The 15631-nt window shown below is 43.0% G+C and overlaps 1 protein-coding gene across 2 annotated transcripts in view; it reads right to left on the reverse strand.

Annotated features, from left to right (window-relative positions):
- The window catches only part of DNA2 (DNA replication helicase/nuclease 2), a 56663-nt gene extending 41601 nt beyond the window's left edge, over window positions 1–15062 (reverse strand). Inside the window, exons 1-5 of one of the 2 annotated variants that reach the window (XM_021072449.1) lie at window positions 14096–14306; window positions 12880–13065; window positions 11648–11831; window positions 8833–8978; window positions 604–735 (exon numbers count right to left, since the gene is read on the reverse strand). In XM_021072449.1, coding sequence (XP_020928108.1) covers window positions 604–735; window positions 8833–8978; window positions 11648–11831; window positions 12880–13010 — 593 coding nt within the window. In that variant the 5' untranslated portion in view covers window positions 13011–13065; window positions 14096–14306. Of the gene's footprint in view, window positions 1–603; window positions 736–8832; window positions 8979–11647; window positions 11832–12879; window positions 13066–14095; window positions 14307–14326 lie in introns of those variants that run through there. The other variant, XM_021072448.1, reaches the window with a different exon arrangement.

Here is a 15631-nt window from a genome sequence, read left to right on the forward strand (position 1 = left end):
GGGAAAAAAGGATTACCTATAAATATATATCAATGCTTTTTTTTTTTTTTGGCCACATCCACGGCATGTGGAAATTCCTGGGCCAGGGATTAAGCCTGCGCCACAGCTGTAACCAGAGCCACAGCAGTGACAATGCTGGACCTTAAACCTACTGTGCCATGAGGGAACTCTTATCAATGCTATTTAAAGGGGGAGAAAAGTTAAAAAAAAAAAAAAAAAAGAATGCCAAACAGCACTGAATAGCTAAATATGGTACTTAAACATATAGGACAAATCCATGGCAATCGACACCTGAGACAGTCCATATATGACAGTAACACAGAGGAATATATATGAAATTAGGACTCCCCCCCAAATATTTACAAACTGAAATTTTTATTTCAAAACTATACCTACATCCAAAAATTACAAATTTTATTATAATGAGAATAGAATTTTCTATTCATTAAATTTTTTGTCCAAGAAAGATACTCAGGGCTATAATTTACAAGGTAAGTGAAAGGCTACCTGTAATAACTTGACCTCTCATAAGCTTTCATTCAACATCTCGAATAAAATCCTGGTCTAAACATGAACACCATATAAACAAAATGCGTTTCTTACAGAGAGAGCTGCATCTGAGGGAAGTCAGTTGAAGTATATTTACGCATAAAATCTCCAGCCCATTTAGAAAATGAAGGAAGATACTCCTCTACTTCTTGTTTTACCTCATCTTGATTCAGATTGAGGCGATACCTGCCAAAATAAGATATTAAATATGAAAGTTTAAATATGAAAAAAGTAAATAAGAACAAAAACATTCAAATAAGCAAACAAAGTGCCCATCAATTAATGAGTGGATAAATACAATGTGGTATATACGATGGAATATTATTCAATCTTGGAAAGGAAGGAAATTCTGATACATATACAACAACACAGAACAAGAGACCCAGTGCCTTGTACTAAGTCAAAACATCAAAACATTTACAAAAATGTAAAACAATGCCACGTTTGACCTTCCTGGATTGGGACTGACCCAGCAATGCCAATGAGATAAACCAGATTATGAACCCACTGCACCACAGCAGGAACTCCTATAGCAAATTTCCTGAAGTTAAATTTCCTGAAGTTGAAGTATTCTGTGGTTATGTAGAGAAACTCTTATTCCTAGGAAATACACACAAGTATTTAAAAAAACCACATATGGAGTTCCCGTCGTGGCGCAGTGGTTGGCAAGTCCCACTAGGAACCATGAGGTTGTGGGTTCGATCCCTGGCCTTGCTCAGTGGGTTGACGATCCGGCGTTGCCGTGAGCTGTGCTGTAGGTTGCAGAAGCGGCTTGGATCCCACATTGCTGTGGCTCTGGCGTGGGCTGGCAGCTGCAGCTCAGGTTGGACCCCTGGCCTGGGAACCTCCATATGCCACAGGAGCGGCCCAAGAAATGTCAAAAAAGACCAAAAAAAAAAAAAAAAAGATAAAAAAACCACATATGAGCTTCCTTGTGGGAGTTCCCACTATGGCACAGTGCATTAAGGATCCTGTGTTGTCACTGCAGTGGTGCAGATTTGATCCTTAGCCCAGTGCAGTCAGTGGGTTAAGGATCTGACATTGCCCCCAAATGAGGCACAGGTCATAACTACAGCTCAGATTTGATCCCTGGCTCAAGAACTTCCATATGCCTCAGGTGCAGCTTAAAAAAATAAAATAAAAGGAGTTCCCTCATGACTCAGCAACTTAAAGATCTGGTGCTGTCACCAATGTGGCTCACTTTTGATCCCTGGCCTAAGAATGTCCACATGCTACAGACACAACCAGAAGAAAAAAAAAAGAAAAAAAGAAAAAAAAAAGAGTATATGGATGGTCTTTGTACTACTCTTGCAACTATTCTCTAAATTAAAATTATTTTCAAATAAAAATATGCTTAAATATGGAGTTCCTGACATGGTGAAGCAGAAATGAATCTGACTAGGAACCATGTGGTTGCCGGTTCAATCCCTGGCCTCGCTCAGTGGGTTAAGGATCCAGCATTGCCGTGAGCTGTGGTGTAAGTCACAGACATGGCTCAGATCTGGCATTGCTGTGGCTCTGGCACAGGCTGGAAGCAACAGTTCTGATTCGACCCCTAGCCTGGGAACCTCCATATGCTGCAAGTGTGGCCCTAAAAAAGCAAAAGACAAAAAAAAAAAAAAAAAAAAAAAAAAAAGTTTAAATAAATGTAAATAACTCCAATTCCACTTCTAAGTATTGCACCCAGATACATGCCTGCAGTTATTAAATAAAAAATGTATAGGAGTTACTCGTGGCCCAGAGTGTTAAGAATCTAGCATTGTCACTGCTATGGTGGAGGTTCTATCCTTGACCCAGGAACTTCTGCATGCCATGGGTGCGGCCAAAAAAAAAAGAGAGAGAGAGAAGCTCAATAAGTATTGATACGGAATAATCACCAAGATTTAATCTTTATATAAAATAATTTGCATAGTATTCTACCATTTGTATAACAAATAATATATAAACATAAATAAACACACATATAGTCACATGTAAATCTTTGAAATCTCTGTGGAAGGACATACAAGAGACTGCTAACAGTGGCTGTCTCTAGTAGGAGGAAGTGAGTGACCAGGGAGGTAGGGGGTAGGAAGGACTTAATATCACTGTATATCCTCTTGCACTATTACACTAACAGACAGTGTAGGTAAATTTATAACCTATTTAGAAATAATAACTTACTATTAAAAAAAAAAAACCCTGGAGTTCCCAGGTAGCTCAGGGGTTAAGGATCCAGCAGTTGTCACTGTTGGGGCTTGGCTCACTGCTGTGGCATAAGTTTGGTCTCTGGCCCGGGAATCTTCACATGCCCCTTGGAGGGGGGTGGCCAAAAAAATTAAATTAAGAATAATAAAATAAAATTAAAAAGCCTTGCGCAATTGGGTAACCTTTTTCCTAAGTAACCTTCGCCAACCATCCTGGAAGCATTCTTCACTGTCATCATCTCCTTGGGCAGATTCTTCCCAGTGGTTCACTTTTTATAGACCAGGACTCTTTAAAGTCTCCAAACCAGTCCACACTTGTTATTTAAACTCTTTGCATTTAAAGTCTCCCTTTTTAATTTTATCTAAATCACAGCAAAATGTCATGTAACCACCTGCTCTTTCCTGAGATTATGGAGATACCTAAGGTTCAGGATCTTCAAGCCTAGACTATTATGGATATAATGAAAGCAGAGTATGCACAGATAAAAATCTGTTTTAAGATATGTAATAGAGTAGAAAGGTCTATGAGAGGGTAGAAAAGAACTTTGTTATTTTAGGCTTTGGGTATTTTTTTTCCCTTGGTCGCATAGTGCAGTGGCTTGAAATGGGGTCTCAGATCCCAGACCAGGGATTGAACCTGGACCACAGCAGTGAAAGTGCAGAGTTCTAACCACTAGACCTCCATGGAACTTCTATCTTGGGGTATTTTTTTAAAGTATCCTCTTGTGGAGTTCCCGCCATGGCTCAGTGGTTAACGAATCCGACTAGGAACCATGAGGTTTCGGGTTTGATCCCTGGCCTCGCTCAATGGGTTAAGGATCTGGTGCTGCCGTGAGCTGTGGTGTAGGTTGCAGCTGCGGCTTGGATCTCGAGTTGCTGTGGCTGTGGTGTAGGCCAGTGGCTACACCTCTGATTAGACCCCTAGCCTGGGAACCTCCACATGCCTCGGGTGCGGCCCTAGAAAAGACAAAAAAAAAAAAAAATAATAAAGTATCCTCTTGAACAGGATTGGGAAATATTCAAGAGAGAATTAATATTTTCATAATTAAGAAATGACACACATTTGCTCTTAATTAGGATATCATGATAAAAATAATAGTAATGCAGCAACATGGATGGACCTGGAAATTATCATACTAAGTGAAGTCAGAGAAAGACAATTATTATATGATATCACTTATATGTGGAAACTAAAAAAATGATACAAATGAATTTTTTTTTTTTTTTGGTCCTTTGTCTTTTTAGTGCCACACCCACGGCACATGGATGTTCCCAGGCTAGGTGTCTAATCAGAGCTACAGCTGCCAGCCTGTGCCACAGCCACAGCCACCCCAGATCCGAGCCGCATCTGTGACCTACACCACAGCTCACAGCACTGCCAGATCCTTAACCCACTGAGCAAGGCCAGGGATCGAACCCACAACCTCATGATTCCTAGTCAGATTCGTTCCTGGTGCACCACCATGGGAACTCCCAAATGAACTTATTTATAAAACAGAAACAAACTCACAAACACAGAAAACAAACTTATGGGAGTTCCTGTCGTGGCTCAGTGGTTAATGAGCCCAACTAGTAGCCATGAGGACGTGGGTTCGATCCCTGGCCTTGCTCAGTGTATTAAGTGCCTTCAGCAATGGTGTTGGTTGCGGACGTGGCTCGGATCCCGTGTTGCTGCGGCTGTGGTGTACACTGGCAGCTACAGCTCTGATTTGAACCCTAGCATGGGAACTTCCATATGCTGCAAGTGCAGCCACAAAAAAATTATAAAATAAAACAGATAAACAAGGCCCTACTGTAAGCACAGGGAACTATAGTCAATATCTTGTAATAAACAAAAAGAATTTGAAAAATATATATATATGAATCACTCTGCTGTATACCAGAAATTAACACATTGTTAAGTCAACTATAATTCAATAAAAAATAAATATTAAAAAAAATATATAATTCAGTGAAACCCAAGGATCTTCTAAGAATCAATTCTTCTAGGAGTTCCTGTTGTAGTTCAGTGGGCTAAGAACCCGACTAGTATCCATGAGGATGTGGATTCAATCCCTGGACTCAATCGAGGGGTTAAGGATCCAGTGTAGCCACAAGCTCTGATATAGGTGTAAGATGTGGCCTAGATCCTGTGTTGCTGTGGTGTGGGCTGGCAGCTGTAGCTCCAGTTCAACCCCTAGCCTGGGAATTTCCAAATGCTGCAGGTGCAGCCCTGAAAAGCAAAAGAGAGAGAGAGAGAGGGAAGGAGGGAAGGAGGGAAGGAAGGAAGGAAGGAAGGAAGGAAGGAAGGAAGGAAAGAAAAAAACTCCTCCACAATTCTGGTCTTAATAGTTCCTACATTTTTAAAAAGTTTCTTCTTAGCTATGCTACAGTTATCAGTTCTTATGTTATATGACTATAAAGGTAACTTTCTTCTGCATCTTGGATACCAGATAAGTAAGACAATATGTAAAGAACATGATGAAAAATAATAGATGCTGAGGGCATGAGAGTCATTCCATTATGTAACAAGCACAATGTTTAATACAAGGACACAAATTCTGAGCCCTTAATGATCAAAAGCCTTGTTTCTTTCATCCTTATTTTCAGGTTGGGTTCTGGACTGATCAGGTTGCCTCATACCTGAATACCTGTGGTGGTTTAATGTCCACAAATCCTTTAACACTCCCTTCAAAAGATGGTGCCCAGGAGTCCCGTCGTGGCTCAGTGGTTAACGAATCCGACTAGGAACCATGAGGTTGCGGGTTCAATCCCTGGCCTCACTCAGTGGGTTAAGGATCCGGCGTTGCCGTGAGCTGTGGTGTAGGTCGAAGATGCAGCTTGGATCCCCAGTTGCTGTGGCTGTGGCGTAGGCCAGCGCTACAGCTCTGATTAGACCCCCTAGCCTGGGAACCTCCTTTTGCTGAACATGCGGACCCAGAAAAGGAGGGAAAAAAAAAAAAAAAAGACAGTGCCCAATTAATTCCCCTACCCTTGAGGGAGAGTTAGACTTAGTGATGTGCACCTAATGAACAGAACAACCAGAAGTAGGAGTTCCCATCGTGGGGCAGTGGTTAAGGAATCCAACTAGGAACCATGAGGTTGCGGGTTCGATCCCTGCCCTTGCTCAGTGGGTTAAGGATCTAGTTGCCATGAGCTGTGGTGTAGGTTGCAGACGCGGCTCGGATCCCGTGTTGCTGTGGCTCTGGCGTAGGCCAGTGGCTACAGCTCCGATTCAACCCCTAGACTAGGAACCTCCGTATGTCGCGGGAGCGGCCCAACAAATAGCAAAAAGACAAAAAGACCAAAAAAAAAAAAAAAAAAAAAAAAAACCCAGAAGTAACGACGTAGGATATGGGAATCGTAGACTAGGTTAGAAGAGGCACTGTGGCTTGCTGCACTCTTTCTTGGACCCTTTTTTTTCCTCTTAAGATTTTCTTTTTTGTTTTTTAAACAGCCATACCTGTGGCATACTGGAGCCAAATTAGAGCTTGTGGCAACATCGGATCCTTAACCCACTGAATGAGGCCAGGGATTGAACCTGCACCTTCACAAAGACAACATCGGGTCCTTAACATGTTGAGCCACAACAGGAACTCCTAAAAAAAAAATTTCTTTTTTTTTTTTTGGCTGTGACCGCAGCATACATAAGTTCCCAGGCCAGGGGCTGAACCCAAGTTACAGCAGTGACAACACTGCATCTTCAAACACTAGGCCACCAGGGAACTCCTTTCTTGGACACTTCAATCTGAAGGAAGCCAACTGTGTCAGAGGAAACATCAGGTAGCCCTCTAGAAAAGGCCACATGGTGAGAAATAGGCCTCCTGACTCAGCCAGCTAGGAGTTGAGGCCTCACCACAACAACATGTAAGTCATCTTGCAGGCAGATGCTCTTGGTCCAGTCAAGCCTTCAGATGATGCAGCCCCACATGGGAGACCCTGAGCCAGAACCACCTACCTAAACTATTTCTGAATTCCTGACAAACAGAAACCATGAGACAACAGGTTAACTGTCATTTTAAGGTGCAAAGTTTTGATATATTTTGTTTCGGGGAAATGATCCATACAAAACATAACAGATATCACCATCCACTGGTTAGGGTGTGGGAAAAAAAATTAAAAATTTGAAAGGCGAAGTGGCATACAAGGTGATAAGTAGAACTCAAACAAAAACTTTAAAAAATCTATTCATATTATTATTTTTTTTTTTTTGTCTTTTGTCTTTTTGTTGTTGTTGTTGTTGTTGTTGTTGCTATTTCTTGGGCCGCTCCCGCGGCATATGGAGGTTCCCAGGCTAGGGGTTGAATCGGAGCTGTAGCCACAGGCCTACACCAGAGCCACAGCAACGCGGGATCCGAGCCGCGTCTGCAACCTACACCACAGCTCACGGCAACACCAGATCGTTAACCCACTGAGCAAGGGCAGGGACCGAACCCACAACCTCATGGTTCCTAGTCGGATTCGTTAACCACTGCGCCACGAAGGGAACTCCTATTCATATTATTTTTGATTTGGGGGGGCGGTGCTACAAGTTCCCCAGGCCAGAGATGGAACCCTTGCCACAGTCGCAGCCTGCACCACAGCTGCGGCAATGCTGGATCCTTAACCCACTGCCACAAGGGAACTTCTAAACCTATTCACATTCTGAATGACAAGCTGTGTGGCTGTAACCTAGCCACACAGACAACTTCTCTATGTTTATTTCTTTCTTTATAACAGGTTGCTAACAGTTTATATAAGATGTCTAAAAGCACCTAAAACAGTGCCTGATATAGGGCAGGGTCCTAAAATGTTCTTTAGACAATAGATTGTCATTAGTAAATCAGGAATTCTGGTATATTTTTCCCTTTTAAACAATGAATGCAGAATGAATCTGGGAAAAGCAGACTTATGACAACCAGTTTAGAAAGTAAAACCACCACTAATAAAAACATTTCTGGGGAGTTCCCCAGTGACTCAAGGAGTTAAGGATCTGGCATCACTGCTGTGATGTGTGACATGGCTGCAGTGAAGTTTCCATCCCTAGCTCAGACCTTCTGCATGCCACGTGTGTGGCCAAAAAATTTTTTTCTGTGAAAAAAGATTGACTACAATAGGAGTCGAGAAAAGAAATAGAGATAGTAGAATATGCCAATCACTCCGCCGGCTGTTACTCATAAAATGCCAATGATTAGCCATCTGTGGGTTTACATACATTGTCTCCACTGTCACAAAAAGTCTACACAGGAGGTATTATCACCCTTTTCACAACTTTTCTTTTCTTATTTTTTTTTTTTTTTTTTTTGCTTTTTAGGGCCGCACCTGCGGCATATGGAAGTTCCCAGTCTAGGGGTCTAATTGGAGCTACAGCTGCCGGCCACAGTCACATCAACTCAGGACCCAAGCCTCATCTGTGACCTACACCACAGCTCACAGCAATGCCGAACCCCTGACCCACTGAGCAAAGCCAGGAATCAAACTTGAATCTTCGTGGATACTAGTCTGATTAGTCTGAACGCCCTTTTCAGAATCTTGAAGTAACTTGTTCAGTCATGAAACTGGAAAGGGGTCTATCTGACCCCCAACCCCATACAGTTTTCAGTATGTCACATTGCTCCTAGAAGTAAAATTAAAAGTTGAGGGAGTTCCCGTCGTGGCGCAGTGGTTAACGAATCCGACTGGGAACCAAGAGGTTTCGGGTTCGGTCCCTGCCCTTGCTCAGTGGGTTAAGGATCCAGCGTTGCCGCGAGCTGTGGTGTAGGTTGCAGACGCTGCTCGGATCCCGCGTTGGTGTGGCTCTGGCGTAGGCTGGTGTCTACAGCTCCGATTGGACCCCCTAGCCTGGGAACCTCCATATGCCGCGGGAGCGGCCCAAAGAAATAGCAAAAAGACAAAAAAAAAAAAAAAAAAAAAAAAAAAAAAAAAAGTTGACACTCTCTGAGTGCAGCTGTTAAGTCTACTGGGCACATTTTAGAGTTCCAGCTCTGCAACTTCAAAAGCTCTTCACAGAACTGAAGTCCTATACTACAACTCTCAAATATGCATTCTAGTGTTAACACTGATTTATATTTAACAGTCTAATAGCCAAATACCCTATAGATTTTAGAAGTTACCTATAGTTACATTCATAACTACTTACATTTCCTTCAGATGCCTTATTTCTTGAACAGTTTGAAAAGCAAGTTCTTGCAGCTTTTCTGGAGCAAAACTATCACTTATTGCTTTTTGAAATACTTCATGGAGAATTGTACCAATCAGCATCTGGTGTGTGGCTGAATCAGAGCTCTACCAAAAAGAAAATCATGTAAACTTTTTACTTCACAGCATATCAACAGACATGATTGTAGATTTATTACCTGATCTACTGAACCACCAAAGCCAAAGTGCACTGGTGAGACAAATGCCAACATATTAAATTTTTTTCTGGTGAGTGAAATTATGGGTGACTTTCACGTTCTCCAATTTAGAATTACCTGAATTATTTTACAAATGTAAGTTATTTTTTTTCAAATCAGTATATTTCTATTTTGCCAAAAATTAAAAACTGGGAGATCCTGTTGTGGCTCAGTGGGTTACAAACCCAATTAGTATCCATGAGGATGTGCGTTCGATCCCTGGCCTCACTCAGTGGGTTAAGGATTTGGCATTGCCGTGAGCTCTGCTGTAGGTTGCAGCTCAGTCCTGGCATTGCTGTGGCTGTGGTGCAGGCCAGCAGCTGCAGCTCCAACTCGATCCCTAGCCTGTAAACTTCAGCATGCCTTGGGTGCAACCCTAAAAAGGAAAACTACATTTTTTTTAATTTTTAAAAAGCTTTTTTAAAAAGAAAAAAATTAAAATAACCTATATGAAAAAGTACAATGCATTCCCAAATATTTAACACATTTGTCTCTAATTTCACTTTATTGATTTATTTATTTTATGGCCACACCCACGGCATATGGAAGTTCTTGGGCCAGGGTTTTAATCCAAGCGCTGCAGGTACTATAATGCCAGATCCTTTAAGCCACTGTGCCAGCCGAGGATCAAACTCTTGCCTCCATAGTGACCCAAGCTGCTATAGTTGGATTCTTAACCCACTGCACCACAGCAGAAACTCCAGAAACAACACTTTTCAATTAATTCTTTCATTAGCCTAGACCTTCCCCTTGAAAGTATCAAACAACAAGATAAAGTCTACCAAAACACTCACCAGGGATTCTAAAAATTAATTTACAGAGCAATTCTCTGAACTAGTTTTTTAGTTTTTATGTGAGTCTAAGTATCTGGTGTTGTCTATGGGAAGCACAGGTTTGATCCCAAGCCCAGTGCAGTGTGTTAAGGATCCAGCATTGCTGCAGATGTGGCGTAAGTTTCAGCTGTAGCTCAGATTTGACCTCTGGCCTGGGACTTCCATATGGTGTGGTGGCCAAAAAAGAAAAAAAAAGATTAATATTCAGGTCTGCTTTGTGGTATGTGGCTAAAAGAGAAGTTAGTCCCCCCACAACTGAAGGAAAAAAGCTGATTTAAAAAATAAACTAGGAGTTCCCGTCGTGGCGCAGTGGTTAACGAATCCGACTAGGAACCATGAGGTTGCGGGTTCGGTCCCTGCCCTTGCTCAGTGGGTTAACGATCCAGTGTTGCCGTGAGCTGTGGTGTAGGTTGCAGACATGGCTCGGATCTGGCGTTGCTGTGGCTCTGGTGTAGGCCAGTGGCTACAGCTCCAATTCAACCCCTAGCCTGGGAACCTCCACATGTCGCGGAAGCGGCCCAAGAAATAGCAACAACAACAACAAAATAAAAAAAAAATTAAAAAAATTAAAAAAATAAAAAAATAAACTAGAGGAGTTCCCTAGTGTCTCAGCACATTAAGGATCAGTGTTGTCACTGCTATGGCTCTGGTTACTGCTGTAGTACAGATTTAATCCCTGGCCAGGGGAACTTAAGTATGTAGCAGGCTCAGCCAAAATAAATAAATTTTCAAAAAACTGAGTATTAGGTTAATTTAAGGAATTACTGGAGTTCCTGTCATGGCTCAGTGGTTAACGAACCCAACTAGGAACCGTGAGGTTGCGGGTTCAATCCCTGGCCTTGCTCCGTGGGTTAAGGATCCGGCGTTGCCGGATGGTGTAGGTTGCACACGCGGCTCAGATCTGGCATTGCTGTGGCTCTGGCGTAGGCAGGTGGCTACAGCTCCGACTCAACCCCGAGCCTGGGAACCTCCATATGCCCCAGAGAGGCCCAAGAAATGGCAAAAAGACAAAAAAAAAAAAAGAATTACTATTAATTTTATCGTGTATGACAAAGATGATGTTTATATTTTTTTTAAATCCTCAGCTTTCATTTAGTTGCAAAATACAATGTTCAGAAACAGCAAAAAGGGCACATGGGAGTTTATTATAATCATCTCTTTGTGTATGTCTGAAACTTTTGATGATAATTTTTTTTCTTTTTAGGCCCACATCTAGGACATATGGAAATTCCTGGGCTAGGGGCTGAATTGGGGCTGCAACTGCAGGCTTCTGCCACAGCCACAGCAACACGGCATCCACACTGCAGCTCGAGGCAATGCCAGATCCTTAACCCACTGAGTGAGGCCAGGGATCCTGCATCCTCATGGATACTAGTTGGGTTCTTTTTTTCTTTTTTCTTTTTTTGTTTTTTAGGGCTGCATCTGCAGCATAAGGAAGTTCCCAGGCTAGGGGTCAAATCAGGGCTGTAGCTGCCAGCCTATGCCATAGCCTCAGCAATGCAGGATCCAAGCTGTATCTGTGACCTACACCACAGCTTGCAGCAACACCAGATCCTTAACCCATTGAGCAAGGCCAGGAATTGAACTGGCATCCTCATGGATACTAGACAGGTTTTGTTAACCACTCAGCCACAAAGGGAACTCCTGGGAGGATTAAATAAGAGTATAAAAGTGCTCTGTAAACTCTTAAGACCCTGTAGAAACATTGGCTGTTAATGTTATTTACCTTAAATGTTTCACTCAGGACAGCTCTTCTCATACATCGAATACTACTGGCTATGCTTGTGCCAGAAATCAGCATGTCTGGATACAGAATCAAATATCCAAAATCTTCATCTATTATCCAAGTATCAGATATGCAGTCTCCCTCCAAATGAATTATGTCTCCTGGCTCTACAGGTACAGAGCACCTAAAGATAAAGCAAAGTTAAAGTATACTTAGTTTAGATTCTGACATTTCAACAGATCAAGGAAGCTTCAAAAATAAATGAATTATTTTATCTAAAGAAATAAGTACTTTGACATTTCTGGGTCTTGCATCATCCACTGCAAAAGCTATCAAATCATTAATAGTATAAAAGACAGCTCCAACAACGGATGAGGTTGTTTTAATAATAAATCTCTCATTTTTAAGACATTATCTACAGCTTCTGTAAGTCTTGAGGCATGAAGCCAAACCCAGTGCAGCAAGAATAAAATCATATTTATCTATTTCAAACACCTAACTTGCAAGCTAGACAAAACTAGGACTCCACCTTCTCTGCAGATCCCTAACACCTCTCATATAACACATATTACTTGAGTAGCAACATCTACAATCTAAGGACCTTCTTATGCTGTAATCAGTTTTGTCCTTAGTGAGTACTAATGAGTTTTAAGCTGCAATCCCAGAAAGCACTGGGAAAGAGAAAGTGACTTAATAAGTTCCCTTGTACCTGATTTTCAAATGACAATAAAAAACAAGTTTTGGAATAAGAGACTTGAGATGCTGGGATAACAAGCACAATTTTTACGTAGAATTACCTCATAATCTACTCTCTTTGCTAACAAGTACTGCAACATCCACACAAGCCCACGTGATTGTTTTTAAAAATGGTACCCTTGGAGTTCCCGTCGTGGCACAGTGGTTAACGAATCCGACTAGGAACCATGAGGTTTCGGGTTCGGTCCCTGCCCTTGCTCAGTGGGTTAACGATCTGGCGTTGCCGTGAACTGTGGTGTAGGTTGCAGACGCGGCTCGGATCCTGAGTTGCTGTGGCTTTGGCGTAGGCCGGTGGCTACAGCTCCGATTCAACCCCTAGCCTGGGAACCTCCATATGCCGCGGGAGCAGCCCAAGAAATAGCAACAACAACAACAACAAAAAAGACAAAAGACAAAAAAAAAAAAAAAAAAAAAGAAAAGAAAAAAATGGTACCCTTAACACTCTGCTAGATTAATGCGCAAAGTCCAAAAATTACCAGTCATTCCTCAGGATACACAGTTCTTTTTCTTCTAGTGAGTGGGAAGCAGTAATAATTAGGTGCTTTTCATAGTTTCCTTCTTCATTCTGTACAATGTTGACTGCTAATACCAGGTACCGGTTATCCATTCCTCGGATCAGAACTGTTTTAGAAAAGGAAGCTTCCACATTCTTCTTCTGAAATCTAAAGCATACACATTCAAAAACTACCATAGCACAAGCATGAAATAAAAAGCCATCCAATCTCCTTTATCTACAAACCAACCTTCTAGTTGTTTTCTTCTGGAAAACTTATCAAAATGACCAATGACTAAAAAAATTAAAAATTAAGAAGGTAGGGCATAGCAGAATTCCTAGTATAAAAACTTAACGGAGTTCCCTAGGTGGCTCAGTAGTAACAAACCCGATTTATATCCATGTGGATGAGGGCTCGATTCCTGGTCCCGCCAGTGGGTTAAGGACCTGGCGTTGCCATGAGCAACGTGTAAGTAGCAGACTCATCTCGGATCTGGTGTTGCTGTGGTGTCGGCAGGCAGCTGCACCTCCGAATGGACCGCTAGCCTGGGAACCTCCATATACCACGGGTGTGGCCCTAAAAAGACTGGAAGGAGGGAAGAAGGGAGGGAAGGAAGGAGGGAGGAAGGAAGGAAATAATTCTACCCCATGCGAAGGCAGGCAGGCAGGCAGGCAGGCAGGAAGGAAGGAAGGAAGGAAATAATTCTACACCATGCCAGGTAATCAAGTTTCCCCGACCAATACGAGGGTACAAAGTTCTCCTCCCTGGGATAACATTCTCCAACTAAACATCAAGAAAAGCATCTAGGAGTTCCCGTCGTGGCGCAGTGGTTAACGAATCCGACTAGGAACCGTGAGGTCGCGGGTTCGGTCCCTGCCCTTGCTCAGTGGGTTAACGATCCGGCGTTGCCGTGAGCTGTGGTGTAGGTTGCAGACACGGCTCGGATCCCGCGTTGCTGTGGCTCTGGCGTAGGCCGGTGGCTACAGCTCCGATTCAACCCCTAGCCTGGGAACCTCCATATGCCGCAGGAGCGGCCCAAGAAATAGCAACAACAACAAAAGACAAAAAAGACCAAAAAAAAAAAAAAAAAAAGAAAAAGAAAAGCATCTAGCAGTTGCAATTCCCTTTTATGAAGGCATTTAAGGTGGCTGGGACCCAAAAAAATCCAGAAAGCGGTGATAGTAAGGTAAGGAAGGACCTGCTGAGTGAGGGAGAGTCTTCGAGCTCTTGCCCGGGCTTAGCCCTAAAAAGAACCCTGCGAAGCAGACCCCAGCTCCAGAAACTCGCCGGGGCCAGGAGACCTGAGCTCGGTCACTCCTACCAGAGCCCGGTTCCATGGAGGCGTGGTTGCGGCCTCTCCCGCTCTTTTCTTTTCAAAATTCCCGCTTGGCTCCCAGATCCTCCCCGCCCCAACCCCCACTCTGCTCACAGCTTCGCAGGCGGCGCAGCCTCGTCACCGAAACTCTTCTCCATGAGCAGCTCCAAATCGCCCATCTGCTCCATCCTGGGCGCCGAGACCGAAAACTGCCGCCAGGTAAAAACTGGTGAACAGTGATCAGCACTGGAAAGGAAAAGAGACACGAGTCCGCCAGGCGACGTGCGCATGCGCCGACCGCCGCGATCCCAAGTGACCTGCGCGGGCAGCCCTTCCCGCGCCCGGAGGGTAAAGCTTGGAGAGCCGCACCGGGGCAGCAAAGGCTGAAAAGGCGCCCTTGATCCTTCGCTTTAGGGTTAGGAAAGCAAGGACTCTTCGTAACCCGACCTAGACTAAATGCTTCCGCCCTCTCTCTAGACACGCTGACCCATGCCCCACACACGCTCTTAGTAAGCTCTTAGTACTATTTGCAGTTGCCCAAATCCAGGTGTGCCTTGAATCTCCTCTTTCCTTTCCATCTCACTGTCACTACCTGATAATTATCTCTCACACGTGCTTCCATTCTTAACTCCCTGCAATTTATTCTTTCCCCTTTCCCAATATTTTACCATGAAAATTTTCAAATGTACAGAAAAGTTGAGAATTATATAATGAACACTGTATACATATCACCTAAAGTTTACAATTAGCATTTGCTGTCTTAAGAGTTCTCTTTGTGGCTCAGTGGGTTAACTAACCCGACTAGTATCCATGAGGAGGCCGGTTCGATCCATGTCCTTGCTCAGTGGGTTAAGGATCCGGTGTTGAGCTGTGGTGTAGGTCAAAGACTCCGCCCGGATCCACTGGTCCTGGCGTAGGCCGGCAGGTACAGCACCTATTCAACCCCTAGCCTGGGAACCTCCATATGCCGCGGGTGCAGCCCAAAGTAGACAAAAGACAAAAGAAAAAGGTACAGAATGTTCTTCTCACCTCCAGAAAGTTCTTTTCATACCCTCCCCAAGTAACATCCTTCCCCACTGGAAACCCAGCCACTAACCCGATTTTTTTTTCACCAGAGATTAGAGTTGTCTATTCTACAACTTCATATAATGAAAATCAAATGATGTGTACTATTTTGTGTCTGGCTTCTTTCACTCAGTATAACGTTTTTGAGATGCATCCATTTTGTTACACGAACCAGAAGTTTGTTTCTTTTTATTGCTGAATAGTAGTCTGTTTGGCCAGTCTCCTGTTGACGAATGATTTACAGTGTTTTGCTATCTTGAATAAAGCAGGACAAATATTCTTTTTTTTTTTTTTTTTTTTTTTTTTTTTTTGTCTTTTGTCTTTTTGCCTTTTCTAGGGCCGCTCTTGCGGCAT

Source organism: Sus scrofa, chromosome 14, assembly GCF_000003025.6.
Source record: "Sus scrofa isolate TJ Tabasco breed Duroc chromosome 14, Sscrofa11.1, whole genome shotgun sequence".
NCBI lineage: Eukaryota > Metazoa > Chordata > Mammalia > Artiodactyla > Suidae > Sus > Sus scrofa.